The sequence below is a fragment of the Anopheles arabiensis genome, chromosome 2 (assembly GCF_016920715.1).
Source record: "Anopheles arabiensis isolate DONGOLA chromosome 2, AaraD3, whole genome shotgun sequence".
Taxonomy (NCBI): Eukaryota; Metazoa; Arthropoda; class Insecta; order Diptera; family Culicidae; genus Anopheles; species Anopheles arabiensis.
Window position 1 is genome coordinate 31,197,040 of NC_053517.1, and position 26,986 is coordinate 31,224,025.

At 47.0% G+C, this 26,986-nt stretch overlaps 1 protein-coding gene across 1 annotated transcript in view; it reads left to right on the forward strand.

The window, feature by feature from the left end:
• Positions 1-708: 708 nt before the first annotated feature.
• The window catches only part of LOC120902748 (headcase protein-like), a 106,570-nt gene continuing 80,292 nt past the window's right edge, over positions 709-26,986 (forward strand). Inside the window, exons 1-2 of the mRNA XM_040311744.1 lie at positions 709-4,355; positions 25,864-25,960. Of these exons, the coding sequence (XP_040167678.1) occupies positions 3,040-4,355; positions 25,864-25,960 (1,413 nt within the window). The 5' untranslated portion in view covers positions 709-3,039. The remainder of the gene's footprint in view (positions 4,356-25,863; positions 25,961-26,986) is intronic.

A 26,986-nucleotide genomic window follows, 5' to 3' on the forward strand; every position in this document is an offset into this window, starting at 1 on the left:
GCTGTTTAGCAATTTTCATGTCGAAAGTGGCGATTTGTTTTAATAGCTAATTCCTTAACCATTTTGATACCAAACATAATATCGTAATATGTATTCCGAAAATAAAACATTTCACCTGCATCTATTCCACCCATCGTATACAAAGGAATTTGAGCAAAAACGCAAAAACACTTGCAACTGAAAGCAAGCATACTCACCAATTCGTGCAGCTTTTCCACGAATTTCCACGAACACGGACGCTTCCGTGCGCGAACTGCGAACTGCTCGATGAATTGCTGCACTTCCCCCAAAAACATACAAAAAAAAAAACAAGAAACCTTCTCATCCACCCATACAAGCTCACTCGAGCGAGCGTACACACATGCACCGACCGTGTACGATACCGGCAAAAACCGGCAACCGCGCTCTGTTCGACAACGGTGTTGCATGTATGCGTGCACACACACGCGCGCAGTGAATGCGAATTCTATCGCATCCAAAAATTCTCTGCCTCGGGTTTTGGTGCTGCACGGGGCGGGCACGAGCGAGACAACCGGTGTGAGCGAAACGATCTGCCGACCCTGTCGTGCACGCGCGAGCGCTCGCTCCCTTCCCGGTTGGAGTGGTGTGCGTGTGCCGAATGTCGACTCTGCCGTCACCGCGGTCCAGTCGGTCCCGGCATCGATCGCGCGTGCTGGCCGGCGGTTGCGTTAGTTGCGTTTTCGCTTTCATCGGAGCAAGTCGACAGCAAAAAGGAAGCGCTGGAGCAGCAGCAGCAGCCCGAGTGTGAGTGCGTGGTGTGAGAGTGTGCGACAGAGCAAGACACCGCCGCCGTGCGAAGAAGCAGCAGCAGCAGCCGGAGTGAACGGCAAAGAGTTTGAGTGTGTGGTGTGTGTGTTTTTTTTTATCGGTGTTAGACAATTGTTGGTGACACGGAGGAATGACCAAAGCGAGCGAGCGTTCACTTTCGTCGCCGTCGTCGAGGCTGGTTTTTCCGTCAACAGTTTGCTGCGTTCTGTGGTAGCGCCTCTGTCGTCCTGTGTGGCACATACTCTGCGTGCGTGCTCGTGTGTTTTCCAACCCGGTCGCCGGTTGCCTGTGTGCGGTGCTCAAAAGACTAATAAAAAACCATTTTAATGGAGTTGAAATACTCGCCACCGCAGCAGAAGTCGACAGCGTGCAGCATCTTATTACTGGCAGCGAGCCTGAACGGTGGCGGAGAAGCAACAATCGGCCGAGCCAGCCGAAAAGTAGTAGGCCGGGGTCGTCGTCTGTGCGGTAAACAACCTCCGCTGCAATCGGCAGCAGCAGCACCGTGAGCGCGCGCTACATCTCCAGGAATCAATGCCAAAAATCTACCTCGAACCAGTTTGTTTGTTTTTTACAACAGAAGAAAAGCAAGAAGAGCTGCAAAAACTAAACCAGCAATAGAGAAAAGGCTTCTCGGTTTTCGGTGGAAGAAAACACGGTTCACAGCGAACAACAAACCCTTCTCTAGCACGTCACGGTCAAAAGGTGTTGTGTGCAGTGTGTGTGTGTGCGTGCGTGTGTGTGATGTGGTGTAGTGTGTTCTAGTTGTCATCGGGAAGAACATCGTCCTATCCATCCTATCATACGGAATGCTTCTTTTTTCCTAAACAAAAAAAACTCCCCCCGGTTCTGTCCCAGTTTTTCTCGGTTTTCGCCACGGTGTTGTGTGCGGCCTCCGTTCAACGACTCTGTTTCCCGCGCGATTGAACTTTCGGCGTGTCAGCGTTCGTGTGTGAGTGAAAGCAAAAATCGATGTTACAGCATTTTCCCAGCCTTCTGGTGTACGTTCCTCCTTATACTACCCCCCTCGCGCTTGCCCCTTGTGCGTTATCGGTTCGGCTCTGCTGTGAGAGCAGCCGGGAGAAAAGAGTGCGTGACACGGCATTTTGGACGAAGCTCGCGAGAGGAGTTACCTCTTCAGGGTGAAAAATTCCTCGCAGGAGAAGCGGTTCAAGTGGATGAATTTGAGAAGAAATCGTCGGTGACGTAAAATAAAAAAAATAAAAATACAAAGGCTAAAAGGAGGAGCGCCACAGAGTGTCCCGAGAAAGACGGCCAAGAATCGTGTTGCAAATGAACACCACCGAAACGTGATGATTTTCCACGAAGAACGAAGCAAGAAACGACAACAGTAAAACTCACACGCGGCGACTGCCTGTCCAAGTAGAATTTTGCAGCAAATATCCGCTACCTTTTTGGAGGAAAAGCTCCAGGAAAAGAAGACAGAAAACCTCGTTTTAGCCAACGAACAAAAGCCGCAACGCGTACCCCAGCAGGCGACGACTTGTGTTGTGTTTCGCCACTGTGTGTTATTCTTTGAAACTTCAGGGAATCAACTCGAGAACTTGAAGCTAAAACGCCCCCCCCAGAATTTCTACCCGTCGCTCCGTTTTTTTTGAGTTCTTTTGTTTATGCTCTTCTGTGTGTATGCGCGCGTGTGTGCGAAAGACTCGAGTGAAGACGTTTGTTTGGTTCCGGGAAGACTAAATTGTGCTGCCGGTGAAGACAATTCCCGAAAAAAAAAATCGAAGTACACAAAGGCGGCGCGTGTAAGCGAAGCGAAACTGTGTGCAAGTGTGTGCTGTTTCGATGTATGCGTGTGCCGTGTAATTGTTGGTTGCTTGCTGTCGATACAATAAAACAGATTTCCGGCAAATCTATCTTGGCCCTTTTTACAGGCCTCCAAATGTCCGGGCGCTTCCTGGAAAGCTGAAGAGAATCGGAAGGCTAATAATTCCAGAGCAGGACAAACTTTTCCCCCCAAAAGAGAGGGAATATGTGTGTTGAGATCGAGATCTTTGTAGTAACAAGTGACTTTAAGTAAACGTGTTCTTCTGTCATCTGGTGTGCTGAGTGTCGTCTAGAGTGTGTCTCCTGTCCCCGAGTTTGTGTCCAAAACCGCAGCCCCAAGCATCATCTCCTGCTGGCGGACGGGGAACCCAGTGTTGGGAATTGTGTGGAGACTCCAGCAAGGCACCGAAAATTGATACCCAAGTTCTGTTCGGCGGGTGGTCGTCGTCGCGATCCGCCATGGCACCGCTACGCTCCGGTAGGGCCGTCCCGGGCAGCGAGGGACCAGTGGCAACGATCACGTCCTCGAGCAGCACCACCATCGGTGGCATGTACGAACCGCAGTACTACTGGAGCTCGAGCGCCGGCGACTCGGACCACGGCTTCGAGTCGTCCCACTCGGGCGACGGGTCCGGCTCGGAGGGCGCCGGCATGGTCCGGTGCTGCCTGCCGCTCGGCGAATGTCTGAAGCCGAAGGGTGCGGGCGGAAACAACCCATTCTCCGAGCTGGGCGCCATGATCAACCTGGAGGATCTGCGGGAGTGCGTGCGCGTCCAGTGCAGCAACGAGTCGTGCACGGCCGGGCAGTACATGCACCGGGAGTGCTTCGACCGGTGGGAGGATGAGGCACTCGCCTGCCTGAAGTCGACCGGGCGGGCCCGCTCGTGGTCGGACAAGCAGCGCCAGCAGTACCTCTGGACGAAGAAGGGCTACGATCTGGTGCAGAAGGTGTGCGGCTGCAAGTGTGGCCGGGGCAGCCTGAAGAAGGATCTCGACTGGAATGCGCCCACCACGGCCACCATGTTTGGCAGAGCGCTGGTTGGTACTGGTGGTGGTGGTGGTGGTGTTGGTGGAGATGTCCAGATTGGAACTGGCGGTGGAACAATGCTGGGACCGATCGGTGACGATGAGACGATGAAGAAGCAGAAGAAAAAGAAAAACCGCCACAACCAGAAGCTGGCGATCTCGATGAGTGCTAGCAGCAGCGCCAACAGCAGCGCCACCAGCAGCCCCAACAGCCAGCAGCAGCAGCAGCACCAGCAGCATCAACAGCATCAGCTGCAACAGCTACACCAGCAGCAGCTGGCCCAACAACAGCATCTTCTGCTGCAGCAGCAGGACCATCAGCAGCAGCAGCAGCAGCAACAGCAGGCGGCGGATGACTTGCTATCGATTCTGAGCAAGATCCGCGTGTCGGCGGCATTGAACACGACGGCGGCTACACCGGGTCGGCGCGTCGATCTCACCAACCTGAATGTCCTGCCCATGATGGGAATGCAGCGCCAGCAGCAGCACCTTCACAACAACGGCGGCGGTGCATCCATCATGTCGCCCGGCTTGCTGACGAACGCGGTCGTTGCCTCGGCCCGCATGCGTGCCAACAGCCTGTCGTCGTCGATCAGCAACGGGTCGTGCACGCCACCGGCCTCGTCGATCGGCGGCGGCTCGGAACAGTCCGTCTCGCCGATCCACAATCAGCCGCCGAGCCCGGCCAGCATTGCCAAGCTGCCGCTGACGCCCAAGTCGAAGGTCGAGCTGTACTCGGAGCGTGTCAGGTAAGTTCGACGAGCAGGAGGAGTTTGTTGTAGTAGCAGTGAAAGAGGAGGCATTTGAAATTCATTTTTTTTTATTTTAGGTATTACGCAAGTTTTTTATGCAATGGGAAGGGAAACCCTGCAATTTCTGGTAACGTCTTCTCTAACCTTGGATAACAGCTGATAGATTATGTTTTTCCATTTTTTTTGGCTAGTGTGTCTGTACTGAACTGAACTCACTCTCTCGCGGCGCGCACGCAGGAGCTGCTAGAAGTAACTCACCATCAGCCGTGTGGTTTTGAGTGTTCATTTCTCGGCGGTGTAATGTGATGGTGTAAAAATTTCCCCGTCTTTATAAAACATCTCCCCCTTTTTTTGTACACAAGGAGGTGGTGGTGGGTGGTTCTATTTTCTCCGGCCACCCACTCTCTGTTGCTTTTACTTCCACATTCTCGCTCTCGCGGGCGCTTTTCTTCGGAGAGATTTCCCGCTGTCGTCGGGGTGGTGGTGGGCCTTCCCGGTAGCAGCGCACGGGGGGGCAGAGGCTGCATTAGAGAAGGTAAAAGACAAAAAAAGGCAGGTCAAGGAGAAAAGTGTCGTTTTTCATATCCATTGCGTGAGCGGGCCATGTTTTGCTCCAAAATAGGCCTTTTTCCTGTCTTGCTTAGGAGAAGAGGTGGGTGCCTTCGTGTTTCCTTTCCTCGGCATGGCACACAGTTTTCTTTGTGTGCTTTTGGGTGGTTTGTATCGAACGGGGTGCCACAAATCGCACACACACTGATTCGACCACTTTTTCCACAAGTGGGTTTGATTGACCTTGGAGCAGGCGCGACGTTTTTTCATGCCCGACGCGAAAGTCTATTTCCGTTTTTACTTGTGCTGGTCGGCAATATATAGAGTGTAGTAAATGTTGAATATTAAACGTCACGGAATGATCCTTGGCATTCTCTACGGTGTGTTGCTTTTTGTCCCAAGGCTTAAGCGATTTGATAAGAAAAGGAAGGAGTTGGATTTTTCATTCGCTTTTTGTGGTGCTGTGTTGCGTATTTTTGCTAATAAAATTGGGATAAGATAACGCTTTTAAGGGCAGAAGGAGTTGTAGACCAGACTAGAGCACAGATTTTGAGCAATAGATATATTTTGCAAGTGGGCTTAAAGCTTAAAGCTAACGTTTGAAGTCAATGAAACTCGGTCCTAGAGTACTATAAGCACAACATTTATCGCACTGGGCCGAATTAGAAGGTTGGGTTGGCCAATCGTTTGCCATAGTTGGCCAAAACAGTCGTTGAAGTGATGAACAACTCATCGACGTTTGGCAGGCTGTGTTGGTGGTGTAATTTCTCTCCTCTGAGGGTAAAATAAAACCGAGAAAGAGCGTTTGTAATTTGGAATTTTCTTACGATGTGGCCCGCTCTGCTCTAGAACACTGCTGTTGCTTCCTCTCTGCCAGGTTCCCATTTTCCGATGAATTGACAATTCCCCGCAATGATTGAATGCGGACAAGCTCTAGATCATGTTGGACCAAAACAAACACATAAACTTTGTTTCCCTTTTTGGCATATACAGGGTTTTCCCCATGGGTTCTCATAGTTGTGGGACACTTTCTAGACTCTTTCCTATTGGAAGTGAACTTCATTTGTTGGAAATTCGACTCTATGGCATCCTTTTTGGACAGGCTCATTGAAAATTCCTATTGGATTCCAACAAGGGTGCTAGAGAGTTCAATTCCCAATAAGTTCATTTCGCGTAAGAAGGAGTCAATAAAGTGTCGCACAGCTATTAGAAATCTTGGAAAACCCTGTAATGTTCGTGAAGAGAAGGAATTTTGTTTCCGGCTCGTTTTTGTTACTATTTGCGGTCCTTTTTTCGTTAACCAACAGTGAAGAAATGAGGAACATATTTACTTACGGATGAGTTTGTTTTTCTGGCAGCTTTCGGGCGATCGCTCTTTTCGCGGGATGATTCGCGTTATTTGGTGATGAAGGATTCTCCGATTTAATTTTAAAGAAAATCGGGAAAATGTCTTCTTGTTGGTGTACGTTTGCGTTCATTTTGCGCGAGCGCACTACTGATTGTAGTTTTAGTTAATTGTTCGAAATAAAAATCCTCTTTGGTTTTGTTTTCATTTAGCCACAGGTACCAGCTCTCCCATGGAAATGAGTTTTATTCCTCTTCTTTTTTTTCTAATGCAAATTCCATTCCCCTGCAGTGTGCGCGTGTATATAACGCATGCAAAACAAAACAAAAAAAAGCACACGAAACGCAAGCGTAAAACGAAACAAAAGAAACCGGTATAATAATATTGTGTAAGTGGTGGTGTTTGCTTTTTGTTTACTTCAAACAACACCCCCTTTCTCTCCCCCTACTAAATAGTGGAGGGGGGGATGCCGGTGGGACAAATCATCATCTATCACGGGACGAGATGATACGCTGCCCGCGGGGGCCGTGGGCCCGGGCGGTTATGGTAATGACCTAGAAATTACCGAAACCGGTTTCATCCTACCCAGGAACCAACCGCAAACAAGCCTTTTTGGACTGGACGGCAGCTAAACCCGGAGTTAGAGAGAAGGGGGGGAGGGGGGAGGGGAATACAGTAGGGACGGAACGAAGTGTAGCCGTGTGAAAATATAGGTGCCCAGCTATGCAAGTCAAGTCCGTAGAACGACCGGCTCGCTCTAGTAGTGGATCTGGTTCCGCATTCGGAGTGGATGAGATATGATGCAAACGAATTTGTCAATTTGTTTAAAACTGGCCGTTTCTGTTTGCTTTTTAGTGTTTATTTTTTCTGTTTATAGATGAAGCTTTGGAGTTTGTCAAAATTCTACACGGTGGCAAGTATTTCAGCAGCATTAAATTCGGCGCGCGAGTTGTCTTCAATAAATTCCCGAAAAAAGGGCAGATGATCGCTTTCCATCGATGGTGAAAACGTTTAATTGCAAGCGCGTGTCATGCCGGTTCGTGTTGGCTTTTTCCAGCTGTGTGTTGCTGCTGCTGCTGCTGCTGCTAATGATCTGTTCCAACGCCAGAACTGCACCACACTGCACCTGCTGTTAGCTTTTCGGCAGCTTTACACACGATGCATGTTAAATTGTACATCGCCGTCACTGTTCTGCGGGCTTTTGGGTAATAATTTCGGGATCGTTATTGCACTTTTAGTTGCCTTTTTTTCCTCTACCCAAAACTGTGTGTATTGTGTGTAATTGGATCTCTGGCCAACAGCAGAGAAACGGCGGACGGATGTGGTGGTCGGGGACCGTGTTTGGCAACACACACCTCATCCAGCGGAAAGCGCCATTTTACACGCAATTATTAACGCATCTACTCGCATTTTTTTGTGTGCACGAGAACGAAGTTTTAAATATTCGACTAAACTCGTCCGGGCACTAACACACCAAACCCTCACCAACTGCTGCTTCCCTTCGCTTACATCAAACACCAACCAACCAACACTAGCATTTCATCGTCGACTCGCGCGCACTGCTACGTTCGGTGTGTGTTGTACGTTTTTGTAGCACCGCGGCGCGGGCCTGTGTGAGTGGTGGTGGTGGTGGTAGCGCGTTCTTCTGCTGTTGCTGCAACCTTCAACCATATGATGTGCTAACCTTGAATTTTAAGTTTGTCAAAAGAATCGTTCGCGCGCTTTTGACGCCAACGGAGAGGGGGGTGTATGGTGCCGTTTGTGTGTATGTGTTTTTGTTGGTTCTTTTGTCATTTGATTCGAATTTGGGGTGGGGGTAAATTTTAAAACAATATGTGCCCACCACCCCCTGCACGCAACCCAGTACGAAGGGCGCCCCGAAACCTACTCAGAGTTTCATTAATGTTTTTTATTTTATTTTTTGTAATGTTACCCAATCTATCAACTACTGTGTGTTATATGGTGGATCTATTTTATTTGTTGCTTGTCAAGAGCGTGTGCAATATTATTGAAGCGTCGTGTGCTCCCTCTTTCTTTGCGATGTGAAGGTGCACGGACGACACGCTGACTTCGGAGCCAAACGCTCGTTCCCAACGCTAGAAGGAGAATTACCCAGTGCTTGTGTTGAACTGCTGCTGCAGGGGTTGCAAGGGTATGACCAAAGGTTTAGGAGAGGATATGATAATGAGCCGCTTGCTGTGTGTGTGCCCGGTTTTGGGCAAAATGTATAATTAGCTTGGTGGAAAAAGTAGGTTTCTTCTTCTTTTTGTTGTTGCTGTTGGGGGTTTGGATGTGCAGGCAAACGATAACCTTGAAGATCTGGAGCACCGCGTATCCGGGGGAGGTGTAGTTTTAATTTACTGACTCCTAAATGGTTTTCCTGATAGCTAGTTTTGAACATTTGACGTTTTATTTTGCTGTATAAATTTTGATTTAAAAAAATATATTTTGTTATTTTGAGTTCATATTTCTGGAGCAACAAGTGTAATTACGACTCTCGAAAGTATTTAATGCGTCCCGAAATGATTTAGCGAGTAAATTATTAGTTTTAAATTTTGATTGTTTTCATGAAAACTTCAATTTTTATTTTTTACAGACGTAAATCAAGCTTCAACAAGCAAAATACGATAAATGATATAAGCATTCTCTTATTAAAAATTGGTTTAAACGTTCCAAATAGCTAATGATAACACACCAACACACACTGTGGCCCGCGAACTGAAAAGTTTGGAGACCCAATGGTGTCCTAGTCCATGTTGGATTTGATCTCACGACGTTTGCTATACCAGTCCCGAGCATATGGCATTGAACCATTTTACCATCTGCTCTTGTTGACGATACCAACTATCTAGGTTCTTCATCGAGAACTGTATCTTGTGATATACCAAATCAGTAGTGCTATTAAGTTGACACCAGGATGACAAAAATGGCACAAACGCGTATTCAAGGGAGCAGACGGTAATAAATTAAACCGGATTGCCCAAATGCATATTCACTAATCGATGCACGGGCCAAGTCAAGGACAAAGAGAAGTCGTGTGTGCATTAAATCGCGCTCTAAGACCTGTGTGTCGCTTGGGAATCAAATAAAGTATAAACGGAAGACAACAGCAAAAAAAAAAAAAAAATCGGGGAAATGAGCCGTGTTGTGTCTCATGAATTTTACCATACCCACTGACCTCGAAACCGGATTCTATTTTGCATGTGACCAAAAAAAAACTGTCCAAAATGAGCGCCACACACTCAGCGCGCGCGCACGCCTGCTTAACTATCGTTGCGCACCTTTAACACGCCTGGGCTGGCACGCTAACACACACCGCGAGGAGGAGGAGGTGTACGCACATTCCGATGACTTAACTGTGTTTCACCCCTCAGCTGTGTGGTTGTAACGATTTCCGTAAACTTAGTGGCCACCCGTTCGTTTAGTATGTCTCCCTTAGGGGTCGAGTGCGGTTTTGGACTGTAAAACGGCTTGACCTCGCTCGAGAGAGGCACGGCAGCGGAGTGAAGGGGGCGGTGTGTGTTAGTCCCTCTATCACAAAGAGAAGTGAGGGTGTTTATAGGAAGGTAAAATTCTTCTCTAGCAGCAATAGAGAGGACAAAAATAAAAATAAAATAAAAACACCCCGAGCAAATGACCAGAAGAAACGCAACCACTGTAAAGTTTGATATGATGAGGGCTCGTATTTTAGAGTAATCAAATTTATCACCTGCTTAACAGAAGAGGACGGGTGTGTGGTGCTTCTGTGTGCGTGTGTGGCTCTTTCGACGCGAGCAATTAGTGAAAAATTGTGTCCGCTGTAATGCGACATGTCTCGTGCGTAATAGCCCTCATGTTTTATTGGGCGCACACAACCGAATCTTCATCGTGTTTGTGCCCGTATTGGATTGTTTCATCTTGGAATGCTTCACTCGGATGCGCTGAGCGTCCGGAAATGAAGGTTTTTGCTGGTAATTAAGACGTCGAAACGAGTTGCTTTTGTGCTCAAATTGAGTCGCTGTGTATGGCCAAGAAATGCCTGCGAAAACCTGCGGAACCGCTCGACGGGTTTGTAGAAATTAATTTCGATTGCTCAGTGCTATAACGATGTGTTATTAATTCATATGAACATACATCCTTGCGTTAGAATATCCCGTTAATGGGATCTTTTGTTTTGCCCCTTTAAAATCATCTTTTCTCAGGTTGGATGGGGGCGGTTTTAAATCGCTTGTTTGGCAGCTGGAAATTGGGTTTTGGGATGGTTCATGAAACCGTTTTCATATGCAGTGTACTGATCTATTCTTCATTCTATAGATGATCTAGTTTGCTTCAAATCTTACAAAGAAAAGGAAGAACACTTCGATGCAATGTACGGATCGGATGCTTACCTGAGAGATTTATTTTTCATTTTACAAATAAATTCGTTCGCATCACGGCGGGGGGTCGACTATCTCTCACATCGGGACCGACAAGGTTCGTCGCTTCTTTTGGAGAGTTTTATTTGTGCAGAGTATTCCACATAATCTTCCTGTTGCGTGGAAAGGTCATCCCTTCGACGGGGTTTTGAAGCGACGATACCAGTTCCGGTTGAAGTCTTGGCATTTTTTTTTGGGGATAAAATCCCTCTTAAAACTTACAGCAAGACAAAAGCGAAAACTGAGAAGGATATTTCTTGTTCAGGGCTCTTCGGGCGATCGGTGCAATATAGATAGCCGAAAGGAAAACAATAGCGGCAACGGAAGGGAACAGGAACAATACACAAGGCAAGCGAACAACAACGGGATCGCTCCTTGCGCGAGATACCAATAAATCATAAGACGGTAGTTCCCGTGCGTGTGTGTGATGGGAAGGTTTATGAGGTCATCCCCGCGCCGGGTTACGCTTCTCTGATATATGGGATGGGTTCTTTATTTCGAAGGGATTTTTTCTTATAATAATCATATCCCTTGCTGCCTGGTTTCTGCCTTCTGCTTTGTTGGAATTGCAAGCATAGAAACGGGTCGATTAAAGCGCGAATATGCGCTCCTCATCCATGCTTCTTGTGTGTGCGCATTGGTCCGGGGAGCGGCCTTCCCTTTGCGAGAAACCAGCAGGTGTAGCATGCTAAATGCTAAATGGGAAAAGGACATTTCATACCATGCTCTCATCCGTTTTGCTTGTTTATTTAGTGTTAATGCTTTTTTTCCTGGCTATATCACTAAGGCTCTTTCAATATCCCTCCTCTTTATGCTCCCTTCCTTCACACGGGAGGCGGCGACTGTTTCGGCGATGATAAAGATGAGTTCCTTTCTTAATCGAACGATAGTAATTGTTTTTTTTGTTGTTGTTTCCGTCGTCACCCACACACCCACTTGTGAGCGATTGCATAATAATGATGATGAGAGCTGTTTCGGGCGGGTAGGTAAATGATGATTTATGCAAAACTGTCTCTGGTAGCGCACAAAAAACGGGTCCTCTTCCCTCTGGTTTTGGTGTGGTCGGTTCGATTAGGTTGACAATTGAATTTTGTGATTTTTTGTTCGGCTTTCATTACGATTTTTCCACCTTTCTACTATTACCTTTCCTTTGTGCGAGGGAAACAAGTTGATTGCAGATCGGTAGAGGGGCTGAGTTGCATGGTATTATAATTGTGTTTTGTTCTTTCCTGCTGCGTTTTTTTTATTGCCGTACAGCACCCAAGTCCTTTGGTGTGTTACTGCTTTGTTATATGCAACGGTTGTTAGGTTCCTTCCGTCTCCTGCCGAGGAAAAATTAATCTCATTTGCATATTGATTGAATTCGCCTTGCCTGCTGGACGGTGGATCGACCCGCTGCTACTGCGTAGGTCCGTGTATCTCGGCTCAGTCATGTATGGGGAGCGTCCCCGTATCGATAGTGGATTTCATTGACGATTTGTACTTCACCCCTCAAACAAGGTAATTATAACAAGGGCTTGATGGGTTTTGGAAAACTGTAGGACCCGGACATCGTCTGCCCCGGCACTCATGCGGAGCGCTCTGGTGGCGATCCTGTTGCTTTTGAACACAGCGGAACTGGTCGTTCTGTTGTGGATTAATTGTAGTATTCGTTGTTACGCGGATGTTACACAGGATTCTTTATTTATATACTAGGGTACAGTCATTTTCACATTTATGTTAAATCCATAATTGTTAGTAAAATGTTTTACTGACAAAATAGTGATGTCGTTTTAACGGAATAATCTTCATGTTGTATTACATGGACATAAACAACTACAGTTTTTTTACCCAAATAAATTGCAGCTGATCATAGAAATGCTTCTTTTGTACACACCAACAGATAACGACAAACTAATTCCATTAGACGACCCTTCTCGGCTCCCACCCGGACAATTGACTGCAACGACAGTTTGAACATAGTTTTTTTGGTCCCTCTGTTGATCAAAAAACTTTCCTTCTGCATATACCGCGAGCCTCAACATGCTTGCCCTCTGTTTGTCGTAACTCGAAGAGTAGTCAAGAAAAAAAAAAAACATTTAGCTTTGCTCTACTACTGCGCGTCTTCTGCTCAATTCCTTAGCATTGCAGCGTGCACTGGCTTGGCTGCATGATACGACACAGTACTACTGTGTCCCCCTGGGTGAGTTGATTGTTTGAAATGCGTATGCAAATGTGTCATCGTTGGACGATGGTGGTGTATAAGAGCGCAATATTGCACAAACTTTGGCGCAAATGTTAGGAAGATGCTGCTACGAGGAAAGTTTTTGCCGCCACCGATCTGCAAAATGTAATCAGCTTTTGCAGGCTGCAAGCGGTAAAGGAAATCCTTAATGCTAGAGAAAACTGTTGTAATCAGCTAGATGTGTGTGTGTTCGTGTTTGTGCATGTTTTATGCACATGAACATATGGATTCGTTGCTCTGCAGCAATAACAACACCGCTCGCTAAGAGTTTGGAGCTGATTGCAGTTAAAGATGATGAAGAAGAGGGGGGGGGGACAGCTGGTGTGAACTAACAAGAACGTCTCACCCCTCGCTGGCACAATAATGACTCGACCGAGTGCGCTGACGTTAAGGAGAGGATTTAAGAGTAGTAGATGCGCGCGTGCATTCTTCGTTTAAAGAGATGGCCTGGTCGATACAGGGACACGACGTTAATGCGCGCGATCCCCTGTCTCCAGCAACAACAAACCGGTTCCATTGGTTGGTAACGGGGGGGACCCTAAAAGGTTAGTTGTTTTCGCGATAGTTTTGGGTTACTTCTCGCGATGGCGGCTTCCTGTGTGGGGAGAGGAACATTGTGTTTTTGGTGGGTTTTTGTAAAAGTTGGCTCGTCTATAAATTCTTAAACTGAAAGGTGAGACGACACCACCACCAAACACAACACGTTCTCTCTCCCGCCTGAGGTCTTGGGAGGTGTCCCCGCACGGGTATTTATAGTACCCAACGGTTCGTTTGGCTATTTCGTGAATCATATAACAACTACACGCGGGAGGGCGGCGTGTACCTACTCTTTGGTCAGTAAAAATATGACGCAGATTGCACACACCCACCCACCCACCATCCGGCACCGCCTGATTTACAACCTGTTTCCCTTCGCGATGATGATGACCCAATTTTCCAACCATACTCCAACCCTCCTACCCTTATCGGTGTATATAATTCGTAGTTTACCCTTTTCTTGCTCTCTTCTGCACGTGTTGGTTCAGTTGCTCTTTTTGAGAAGGACACACTTCAGGCCTTTACCAACGGCAGGGTTGCTCCCTCGCACACTTGCACTCGTTTGGCATTTAAAAAGCATGATCGTGCTTTTGAGACTACTCATGTGTGCATTGCAGTGTCCTTGTGGAGTTCAGTGGCCTTTTCAGTGCGAAAGGGGAGAAGGGTAGTTTTTACAAGACTACAGCCTAGATCAGCCTTTCTGTTTTAATGCCCTCTGCCTGGGGGATCTCCCTCTCCTCCTGCGAAAAAGATGGGAATTGTTAATTAGAGCGTGAATAAATTCCCAACCGCCGATAAGAAGTAGTGTGGTGTGGTCCTTTGTTTTCCTTTCTCAGTAGGCAAATGCATTTTCTTTTTCTGGTGGAAAGTATTAGGTGCCTTTGTGTGCTCTGCTACTAGCGGAAATGGAAGCACACCACCACCCCGTTCCCTGTGCTTCCTGTAAGCCTCCGATCCCTACACAAGAATACCGTTTCGTTGCACGGTGCAATATATAAATTGCAACCGTAAAAACGATCCCAGTTTTTGGGCGGCTTGCGCGAGCGGCTACTGTGAAAACAACGGCCCCGAAAATACAATTTGCATAATTTACGATCGTTTGCTTTCTGTCGGCTCGCGTAGTCCGCCACGTCCCCGCGAAATGGAAAGCGAGACGGTGTGTTTTAATGTCCGGTCGTCGCCGCCGGGGGTGTGCGCGCCGGGTTGTTCTTGTTGAGGGCTGGGGCGGTCCTGTTTTTATCGCACTTGTCTCTCTCCATCGTGTTGATCCAATTTAAATTAAATATAACACCCAATTACTTTCTGCTTCGTGTGCTGCTGCTGCTCAATTGCCTTATCCAAAGGAGCGCTTGTCAGGGGGGGTGGATCAACTACCGTGTGGTGTGGTTGCCCGGGTGAGAGTGGAGGACAAACCAACATCCACACCGCCACCCGCGCTGATCGCGTCTTGTAAGGAGCCGAAATCAGTCATGTGTGTGTGTGTGTGCGGCAGGTTTTTGTTGCTGTTGCGGCCCAATAATACCCGACACGATCGCGCGAGGATCGGATGGATTTATGAACGCTTTCCGGTGTGTGTGTGTGTGTGACCAGCTGGGTGGTGCTGCTGATGGGGCGCATACACAACCGTGCTCATTGTGTTCCGGTGACTGCTGCAGTGTGACTCTTTGTGAGGTCCGCGCGACCCCCAGAAGAGTCTGTGTGGGCCCCCCGGAAATGGGGTGGAAAGAAAGTTGACGCAACTTCCTCTCCGCCAGCAGCGGCGTCACACACACACACACCGTCGGATGGTGGGGCGGCAGTAGGCAACCTTTTTCTGTTGTTTATGTGCGTTCGCGCGTTTTGTCACGGTGTCACGCTTGCATTTAATTAAGATTTGGCATCTGCGATATAGATGTTGGGTGGGGAGCGGTGGGAGAGGGTTTAAGCGCTGATAACAAGTGTGTTGTAAATTGAAACCATTTTATATTGGGCAGCGACTGCTGTCCGCTAACGCTGCTTTTTCGAAAATTAACAGAATGTCGTACCGCTTTTGTTGTACAGCGGTTTATGGTTTTACGGACATTTTTACCATTTCTTCTAATCCATCCAGTTTTGTTGTGTTTGGTTTATTCTCTTATTTTTGTACTGTTTGAAGAGTGCTTTTATTAATTTTGCAACATTCAAATCCTTTTGTCGACGTCGTCTGTGTTATGTTATTGTAAGAAATAGGAAATGTTTACTTCTGAGCTCTCGAGAATACGAGACGCCAAGAGACGACGACGTGCCTTTGATACACTTTTCTAATCTTCGAATGCACCCTAGCCCTGTGCATCTCTGTGTGTGCTTTCCCGCGAGTGCATTTAAACCTTGATTGCCATTTCCGCAAACGTCAGCATATCGGTGTGGAAAGAGGGAAGGACTGGTCACGATTTTTTGGCGTTTGGTGTAATTACGTGAACAGTAAACAACACACACGCTTGAACCAGTAACTTAGTGAGGCGAGAGTGTTTCCCATTGGAGATGTGTAACGTGTTCACACTCTTCTCCCACTGTGTGTCACGTACGTTGCGCGATCGTGCGCAGCATTCAAGAAACGAATCTTGACCATTTAAACATATCTGAATCATTTGAAAAAAGAGGGTGCGCAGTGTCTGAATTCACCTAATTCTAGTGCGGTTTCCTTACCAATGATATGTGTTAGTGTGTGTGTGTGGCTGAGTATCTACGCACTTGGAAGATAGGCGTGTGTACCCAAAGTATCGCTGTACCGGGGAATGTGATAGCCGGCTTGCCCGCGGACGAGCCCTTTAAAGTATTGTAAATAAACAAACACGAGCAACAAAAAAGCGCTGATCGAGGCTGTAAAATTGATTCCGCCTGCGGTGGTTCCATTTGTGTATGTGTGTGTGTGTGGTGAAGAATGTGTCCAGTGCGCGGATTCTATTTCAAATGTCCCCCTTTGTAGAAGCTCTCTTTACCCAGTTTTGCGCCTATAATGTTCGCCGCATGAAGAATGGGAAGAAAAAAAAGGTTATTTTGTGTATGCAGCTGCACTGGAAATCCAGCATGGACGTCGCAGCATATATGCGCAGCATGATTGATAATACCAAAAAGGAAGGGAAGAAGTCTTTTGTCGTCTTGAAAGATGTTGGAGTGTTTATTGCGCCGCTCTGTTTCCCCTCCACCCTTGGGCAGCTTATGAATGTAGCTCATTGTCGCCACTGGGGAGACGATACTAGGGAGCTCTAGTGATGTATTTTGCCGCGTGGTGCAGCTCATCGAAGTGTGCTGTCACGTGTCGGGAACGGTCTTATCTTGGGCAGAGCTCCTTTTCGGTGCGAGAGGAGTGGTTCATCGACGCATAGATTGGTTAATTCCTTGTTTAACAGGAGGGCAGTGTACACGTACCCTCTCTTGCGACTTTGAACACTTTGGCTGGGGCTGCGGTGACAATACTCACTGGTTGATCAAATATTGATCGACGAAAAGGTGCCTAGTGAGTTTCATGGGTTGTGTATTTGTGCTGTTGGTTGTACTAGGCGTTCCGGTTATCTTGTTTCCGTAAAAAACCTTTTTTTCTTCTAAGAGAAGGAATGTTTTCAGCCAAGAATTGCGACTTAAACGTTTTTCGGCGTTAATGGACGAGAGCCACACGCCGCTTCGATTATGCACTCTCCTCTACGGACAAGATGGCGCCACACGGTGATGATCATCGCCGTCGGACCCGCTTTTGGAGGTATTCCGCCGTGACATTTGTCTGTTTATTGTTCTTCGGTTTTACAAGTTGATTATGTCCCCCGATGGACTGGACATCGGAGGGGTGAAATCAAACAATAGCAACAACAAAAAAAGGAGGCCACAAGTAACCTATACCATCCGTGGCTTTCTTGGGTGCATTATCGTGTGATCACGCTGTGGAAGAAGACCGTTGGCGTTTTAGTTGTTTGTTTGTAACTACTGTCGCCCATCGCCCCCGATCGCGACGTCACATAAATAATACCGTAAGTTTCTTCCAACGATCGATGTCTCTTACTTTTCGGTGTCGCCCGGGGACGGGTGGCGCAAGTACGTCAATTGTTCGCCCACTGGTGAAAGAGGAGCCGTTGACTGGTGTGGGGTGTTTTTCGATTGTTTTCGATGCTCTCTGGTGTGTGTGTGTGTTTTTTTTTTAAACATGTCACCACTTGCCAATGTGCTCTTTCTGACGGCTACAATATTTTCGGTTGTTCCGATGAGCGATTTAATATGGAGAGCTCATCATCCATTTCAAGAAGTGGTGTGCCGCCGATTGAATGAGGGGGCCTCTCTTCATATGTTATGCATAATAATTAAGTTGCCTCGTTTCATTCGCAGAAGAGTGCCGCCCCGATCATCGTACAAGCGCGCTTTCCGCGATTAATAAAACCATGCTTTGCCGCGTTAGGAGCCAGGAGGAGAAAAATTGGTTAGCGTTAAATTCCTTCAACAGTCATCATCGGCTTCTCAGAAGGAGGCGGAACGCAACTTATTGATGGAGGTTCAGGGACACATGTGCGCGCTTATAGAGATCGTGTACGTACGATGTGTGGTTGTGGACCCAGCTGCTGGCTGCTATGCGGTCAGATAAACCTTACGAAATGAGTGGTTTTATCGAATGCTGAGGGGGGGCTCCAAGGCACGCTGGATTTTCAGGGGTGTTCGCTTCAGCAACTTCCGCAATCGGCTCGGCTCTGGGGTTGCGATTGTTATGTGGATTTGCCTGAGAGTTTCGGGTTGTACGGCATCATAAATCTTTACGGAAAGAAGCAAATGTTCGAAGATCTCCAACATCTAAATAGTGTGAAGCGTAACCAGTGGACTCAGGTAGATTTTGGGACAAATAAAAGAACGGTGGTTTGTGAGTTTGGGCTGCAAGGAGAAGTGGGATTAGGATATTGGTGTTCGGACTAGACTAGACGAGGTAGCAATTTTAATTATATTTTGGAATGAAAGCTATAATCCCACCGGTTTGTATAGCCGTAAAGTAAGGACTTGGGGCCCCTGGAAAGATTGCTATTGATTCTCAACCCCTGCGCTCTCGATAGTCTAGTCGCGATGTGTTGTAAACTTTATATCTATATTTTTATGGTACCTAAGAGATGACACGACTTGGGATGCCTTTGTCAAAGGATTCGTTCCACTGTTCAATCAGTGAGGAAACACATACGGACACTCGGTCTGTGAATGTTCATGTTTAGTGACAGCATTTCCTTGATCAAATGCAGATGAATCTCTTCTGCGGTCCTCGTGTGTTGGAGACATTAATTTAGTGGCATGTTGCATAATCTTGTTTTTTTTTTGGGTTCCACGTGCGTGTGCTGCAGTCTTCAAAATCAGAGCACACTCACAGTGGAGTCGTCTCTGCGGAGTTGGGTCGTCAGGCCGTCGACGCATATATAGTGTTAAATTCCGAGGCCAATGCCGCTGGTGCGTTGTTTCTGACATGCATAAAGGTTGCGCGTGCGTCATTCACGGCCCCACGAAGAACGCGTTTTGCCCCGGTGTCCGAACTCGTTCGCTACGGTGGCAATAAATATGTTGTTTGTAGAGTTAATGTGGCGAGATCCGTATCGAATAGATACGATCTGTAATGATGAGAGTCGTGGTCGTTGCCTAGAAGCGACTGGTTAATAGAAAAAGGATCTTTTTTGTGTGATTTCGTGCGAAGTTTCTGCTAAGGCACCGCACCGTGTCCATCACTGCTCACCGCTGGGGGCTGTTGGGGACTGAAGCTACCCGCCATTAATGGTGATTTGGGTTAATTTTCATTTTGGGCCGTTTTTTTTGTGTATCCCAAAATCATAGGCCAACAATGAGCGTGCGTGTGTGTTTTATTCGCGAACGCGGGCGGTTTTTTTTCGTGAAGAGAAGTCACCTCTTGGCCTTGGTTGGTCTACACCAGACGCGCTGTTAGTGGCGGAGACATGCGAGTTTTAAGATCTTGGGAACTGTTGTTGAGTGGCATCTAGTGTGGTATCTAGTGCCGGTCGATATAAAAGATAGCCAAAATAGGTTGCATCTATGATTGATTGGGTTTAAGCTGAACTTCCAGCTCATTTACTTGTGCGGTCTAATTAATACCCACGAACAAGTGGTTGCTGTGTCGTTGAATGTATATCGTAGAATCCGCCTCCAGCTAGAATATCATTGTCCACTTTACAACGTACACGAGACTAGATCCCAATAAATGTTTCAGTATACCTGCCGGATATGAACGAAGATTCGTATGTTAACCTAGTTATGAGATTGGTAACACCAGACACAGTGAACCAATCATTTCCTGCACACACCTTCTCGGGGGAATTGGCAAGCTCTGCTGGCGGAGGTGGCTAGACACCGTCGTCACGACGTTCATTTGTATCCTCGCCTGCGCTCACAATTGGCCCCTCGAGGAAAATGCGCCGCAAGTAGAACGCGGGTGTAGGTGAGCAACGTAGTCTACGAGACTCGTCGGATATGATGGTGTATGATTTTATGGTGGTGCTTTCCGGACCTTGTGTCTTACCCACCAGCTCCCTTGAAGGGCGACATCATTGGCGTCCTACTCACGCACTTGAGCGACAGAACAGCGAAACGAGGCGCGCGCGCGTTTGTTGCACGTGAGCCATTAAATCTTTTGGTTCTGTGTGGTGAGCACTTAGGTGTCTCTGGTGTGTATTTTGAGTCCGCAGCGTTGCGCCAGTGTTGTGACACCCGTGACAAAAATGGAGCCGTGGGTTGCTGGTAGTTTACCATTCTATTGTGCTACTGCCATTCTTGGCCACACTGCACTCTGAACGCGACGTGTCTATGCCTCTCTCTCAGGGGCTTTTGGGGCAGGTTCTGGGCAGGTGTCTCAACCTCTCATCGTGGGAGTAGGAAGAGAACGGGGTAAGATTATTTACACCCAATACTGTGCCGCCTGCACCCCACGGGCTGGTGCAACAATGTATAGCGGATGATTGATTATCTAACCACACGACCCAGACAGGCCCGCTAGACAGTCATTGCTTGTATTAGTGGTTCCGTCACTCTTGCGCTACCGCATCATGGGCCGCTGCTCCCGGTGGTGGTGGTAGCAATCGATTCGAAGAATGGCACTCGAGCCAAGAACGATTGGCAAACACGAGCCGGCGGACGGACGGTATGCGATCTTTCTCGTGCGTACGATGCTGCGAGGGAAAAGAAAGGAGCAAACTGTTGTATAAACCACTCTCCACACTGTGCATGGAGTATGGAGTATCTTCCTCTTTCATTTCTTCCTGTACAAACACAACCACCACACGAATGCTGAAGATGATGATGCTGCGTTCAGGGCGAATGATTAATTACCTTTTCGTGTTTCGGTCAGTCACCACTACTGGCTGCACAAAAGGTGATAGAGCATCTACCTTTATTTCCCACCCACTGCTTCTGCCGAGTGCTTCCAGCAATTGCTACTAAACGCAATCGATAATGCAATAAAATGGCACACAACTTCTTCCTTTGCTTCTTGTGTGTTTTTATTAATATTGAGGATTCCAACATCCATTTTCAAGGGGAGCGGCTACGCTAAACGATATATAATTAGCGTCGGAATGGGGTGCGAAATGAATGCGTTTTTATTTTCAACTGGGTGCGTGATTTGGTGTCTATTTTTACGCAGGATGAATTGCACGGAAGAAGGTTATTCCTCATCCATTTGTGCAGTATAAACTTGGCTCCTCCGGTACGTCGTCTCGCGAGCGGTGTCCCATATATTATTGCTCGAAGCATAAGCGAATCGAGTTGGAAGATGCTGTGTGTGTGTGTGTGAGTTGTTCCCCTCTATTTGGGAAGAAACCTTTTTCCTCTTTCTCTTACCTAGGTACTTTCCGAAGACTTCCCATAATTTCGACTTGCCTGTCCGTCGGCGTTCAGCCGTTTTTTTCGAAGTTTGAAAGATGTATCCCAATCGAATGTGTGTATGAGCGAACTCTTTCTCTACTTGGCCTCCGGGGGATATATCTGATAATGGTGTGTCGGATATTGGGTCCAGCACGCCCGTAACGCTTGTGATTTATATCGTCAAATTATCCACCGGGTCCGATGGTGATTATTTCCAAGGTCACAGCTGGTGGAACTAAAGGAAGAAACATGCGCGCGCTGTCCCGGCTTTATCCATGCCCAGTGGGAAACTGTTTGGACGTTGAGGCTGAGGGTGTGAGTGTATGCGTTTTTCGTTGTGTATAAATAGTGGTCCATCCCAGATGTAATAAGATGTAGGTAATATTGTAGACGACTGCACGAGTTACACTGATGTGGAAGGAATATGTTTCTCCGCGAAGAATTCGACAAGAATTGGGAGGGAAACGATCATGCACCACTGCTAGAGGAGGAGAGCCAGCGATTAAAAACTAGCTTATGTCATTGAAGCCGGCTTAAAGAACGGTCCAAATGTCACGTTTGTGCCGTGTTTGCGCAGGGGGGGGGGGGGGGGACTCTGTTGTTGGTGTGAGTTACAACATTTGTTTCGGTTTTGATGTTTTCCGATGCGGTGATTACTTCGATCTTTTTAGTGGTCCAGAGGCAGCTAAAGCCTGTAATGTTGTTGAAGGTGTTCCACAGATCAGATTGGAATCCCGACAACTTCCTCCTATTTCAGAAAGGTTTCGTACTTACGTTTGTTTTCTTAAAAATAAAATACATCGTATTTCGTAACATTTGATTTCGGTGGTCCTAAATCCGCTTTTCCTCCAACCAATCGCTAATACATTGTGACACTTGTTGGAGACGGTGCAATCAATCGAGCCTAACGTCCAAGAATGTGTCTGGTGATCATTGGGGCTGGTAAGAATGAGGATTTGATAATATGTGGGGATAAGACTAAGACCTGTTTTCTATATCTTCGCTTCCTCTCCCTTTTCGGAGCGGGCACCTCTGCTGGTTTGGCGGTGTTGTGGCGTTTCTTTTCTGTTGTTATTCATGGGGGAGGCCTGTGTGTTATGCTGAGAAGATCTGCTGCGCCCACCCACCACCCTCTGCACGCTGAAAAGCGAACGTCTAACGGCGACGTATAAATGTATGCCAACGGCGTTGATGCGAAGGTGGTGTGGTCGTCGTGGTCTCTCTTGTTTGGGTGGTGTTGGTGATGTGTGCTGTTGGTTCGTTTATTTTGGAATCAAACACCAAAGAGTAAATGCGGTGAATGCGAATAGAGTCAGAGAGACGCGTATGGGGTGCTCCACTTCGCCTCAACCCCACCGATTTCATATTGGTGTGTAGGGTACTGCCTCACTCCTCATTTGGTCGCGTCTTGCTGTGTTGTGGATGGACGACGCTCAATGTCAAGGTTAAAAAGTGTGCTGAGCAAAGTTGTGCATGCGTGTGTGTATTCCGCTGCTAGCGGCGTTTGACTGCGTGTTATGATGGGGCAACTGCATGTATAAATATATATATATGTATGTGTGTGTGTTTGTATGCCATTCGCGCAATTCGTTCCGGTGGCGTTTCGTTTTCTTGCAGATACTGCCGACCGCCGTCGTTTGCTTGGCCAGCGCGTGCTTTTTTGTTGGTGTTTGGCGTAAGACTTGAGACGCTTGGTACGGCTAGCGCTCTTGTTCACTTGATCTGGGCCTGTTGATTTTGCAGCTCGTTTTGGATGATACGGATTTGCTGGCAAGAATCAAATATCTTTAGGTATGGGTCGGGTTGGAGGATTTGGTTTTGTGGCAGGGTTTGGTTGAGTTGCTTTTTCAAATCAAGCAACTGGCGTCGAAGTCAAATGCGACGCGAGAGCATTTTCTTCCTCTTACATTCACTCCTTCCAATCCAATCCCAAAGGGAGCAGCCTCGGAGATGGTCGCAATGGTGGTAGTATGTGGATTAAAGATGTGTACCCATGAATGGGCCTCCTCCTAACCGTGTGTGTAGTGAGAGTTTTTGCCAGTGGAGGCACATTTTCACACATTCCCTTTCCCTCTTACGTATCTTCTAAGGGAGAATTCGCCGTCAAAGAACGGAGTGGCCACAATGCCCCGTCGAATTCCGTGGCCCCCACGTGTGTGTGTATGTGTGTTCGTGCGTTAAGTAACACATATATGTTTCGTAGTCTCTCGGTTTTGCTTTGGTTCCTTCTTCTTTTAAATCAATGCACACAGCAAACCATCAAAAAAGCAAAGAGTCTGACAAAACAGCAGATTAGATAATATGCGCGATTTTTGTTTGTGTGTGTGTGTACGTGTGTTGTGACTGCTCTCGCGATACCCACACATCGTCACGACGATGTCTGCGAAGTTCTTCCTGCATTCTTTGAATTACGTTGGTTTTTTGTTGCCCAATGTGAATACTCCGCACGAAATTATTCAAGATTTTGGGCCCTTCTACTGCCCCTTCCCTTTTCGTTTGGTGGGTCAGCTAACCAGCTATATATGCGCACCCCCACCCCCATTCGTGTAACATAAAATGCGGCACTGCAAATGGATTCAAGTCACGTACCAACAAAAAAACCGGGTGACCGTAGTAGCATCGGGAGCGATCTTGGGCGTTTATTAGGAAAGAGGAAATCACGATTTGTTCCATGGAGTGTGGCTGTGTTGCGTGTCTGTGTGTGGGGGGGGGGGGGGGGGAATGCGCGGAAAGACCGATTGCCTAAAAAGATGTCCACACCACCACCAAGTCCATGTAGCGCGTGTATGCGGAGATCGAAGGTGGTGAAGTCAGTGAGGGCGAGTATCTGCCCATTTCCAGTATCCGCATCTTGATTGAAACGAAGCATTTAATTTTTTGTGTGTGCTTTAGGTGTTTTACAGGGAGATCTTTTGCTAGCTATTTGTTGGGTGGTAATGCTTAAATAAATCTTGCAATAAAAGCATCCACCTAGCTTTTATTTGAGCCTCTTTTTGAGTTACGTACTCTAGACACTGTTGTTCACGTATCATGAATGGGAAGATGTTAGGATACAGTATGTGTGATAAATCGGTCTGAGTGGTGTATCTGCGGGATTATATGATCGTATTTGGAGAGTTGTAGAAGTGTTTCCCTTTCTGTATGTGCGAATGGTTAACCTGGAAGATACACATGCAGAACCTTGAGATGTTCAACTGTTTTTTGTTGTTGCATACATGGCGTCGTACTCTCTTCACACCAAAATGTTCAAAATCAATCGATCTTCCTCTATCGCTATCTCTAAACTAAACAGAACAAAACTATGCACACACTAGTTTGGAGGACACTGTAGCTGGCCGGATTGGAGGTAGTTCTTGCTGAAGTTTTAGCTAGACAAACATCCACACCTTTTGCTGTGTCTCTTTCTTAGTGGTGCGAGTTCTGAGATTTCGCTTTTCAAATAACTTTTCTTACGTCGTCCACTCTAATCGGTCCGGTAAATAGTGTTAGAAGAGAGTGCGATGTACGAAACCACTGCAAAAGATCATCGTTGAATCATCAGCGAAAGTTTTACGTACCCTGGGGCATCTTCAAGATGATCAGCAATTTTCTTGTTATGCAATATAGCAGTGTAATAGTATGCCTTTTGGTTTTCGCAACTATACTCTATCTGTTCAAGCTGTTTTGCAACATCCTCACACCCATCCTCTTTGAATCTTGACAACTCTTTTGCTTTCCAGTAGTGATATCCACCTTTTGATATTAACATGGTTATCTAGATCCCTAAAAAAGAAGAAGAAGATCTAAATCCTAAAAGGAAATCTGATGTTGGACTGCCTTAAAGAAAGCTGTTTTAATGATAAATTGTGGGAAGAAGTAAAGCATATACGGAACGGAAAATTCCGCTAATTGAACTGAACGAATGAATAAAAAGTAAGCTTTCACCGTTTGTAATCTTAAATTGCATTCTTACGAAAGGTAAAACGGCTATACTGCCCAGCAAGTCCCAAACTCTTCTGTGTATCGTTAGGAACGGTACGGTTATAAACTCATTGAGCATCGTATTTCGTTCCAATCGCGCTGTATGGCGGTTTTGTGGAAGTTCTTGGAGTTGTCGCTGCAAAATTGCACGCCTTCACACAGGAGCTCGGTTCGAAATCCGAACGGGTGAAACATTGTTATTCTATATATATCAAAGCGGTCTTTTTGTACTTGTTCTTAAAACGTGCGCATCGATATAGCGCGATAAGAACATGGCATCAGTACGAAACTAACTGTGGTTTATGCTTTGTTGAGCCTTTCGGTCGTGTGGTCTCCGTTTTCCACGTAAACAATGCGCTTTTTCCTGGAATTTTATGCATTTTTCGTAGCACATCATACACGTGCAAGAGAATGTGTGGGGGGCAGTATTTAGGGTTGGGGTAACCCTTTTGCCTGTTTTTGACGTATCACTGGTCTTATCTGTTTCGCAGTGTTTGGGTGTGTTTACTCTGACTGTCCACGGCGCAATGACAATGGTAGAGTACGAGAAACTCCGTTCATCCCCTTCATGGTCCTGTTCATGGTCCTGTTGTGTGTATGTTGATGCAATTTTCATCCTCTCATCGTTCCTTCCTTCATTTTTTTCTCTTGCAGAGCTACATCTGGTGCCAACGGGATCTTCTCGCGCCGCTTGGACTTCTCGTCGTTCAACGTATTGCCGCGACAGCGAATAAACTCCTACTCCATAAAGGTAAGTGTGTGATCGTGTGCATTCTGAAGGAAGAAACCCGTCAGGGGTGAGGATGGAGATATAGACGACGAGGGGGGATGGTTGATAATTGAAGCTTAAAAATGTACGCGTTAATGCTAATCGATTGATTATAGAAAAACATCGTTGGAAAGGTTTTGGGTACGCGGGTATCAAATAACAGCACTGACAAATATTAAGTCTATGGGCTTGGTTCGTTGCCGTGTGTTGTGGTTGCGGTTTTCCCATACGTGGGTGTGACACATGTGGTTAAAGGTGTATACATTTACGCACACGCGTTCTAAGTCGCGGTGTCAGTGAAGCTAGCGCAGTGTAATTAGCATCATTCGGCAACGTTAGCGTCAAAACAGTAATAGCCATTCTTCTCCTCCCATCGGCATCGGTTCGATTTGACTTCCTGGAAAAACCGCATGTGCAATAAAACCACACCATACACTGCAAGCCGCTAGAGGGGGAGGATAGATGGTGTGAAGCGCACACACACATCACCTTCGTTTGCACGTTTTCAGTCGCATGCAACGCGCGCTCTCGAGCAACGGAAACGTGTCTTGGCAAATAAACGGCTCCATTGGCAGTTTGTCAAGTTGTGTGTGGTGTCAGGAGGAAAACAAATTCCTTCCTCCCGCTTCTCGCTTCCTTCCACTGCAGTAAATTCTTGGGGGGTGGTGTAGAGTAATTCTCGCGTGCTTGGGAATATGGACCTAAAACTGACCCATCACAATGCCGCTCTGAAAATGATGCTTATTTTGACAGCTTAGATAACTTTTGAGCACAAGTGTGTGTGCGTGTGGATAGCGAGAAATAGTGTGTAGGTTAGGTTTTTCGTACAAAATCTCGGTGGTTCGGCTGTATGCCACCAGAGGGGGTTGGAAAGCATTAATGTTCTCCTGGAGGTGAGGGTAGTTTCCGCATTGTTTGTACGCTACACCGAGCCGCCCTGCCAACTGTTGCATTTTCTCCTCGCCGTGCCTGCCGCTATGTGTGTGTGTGTGTGTGTGTGTGTGCACA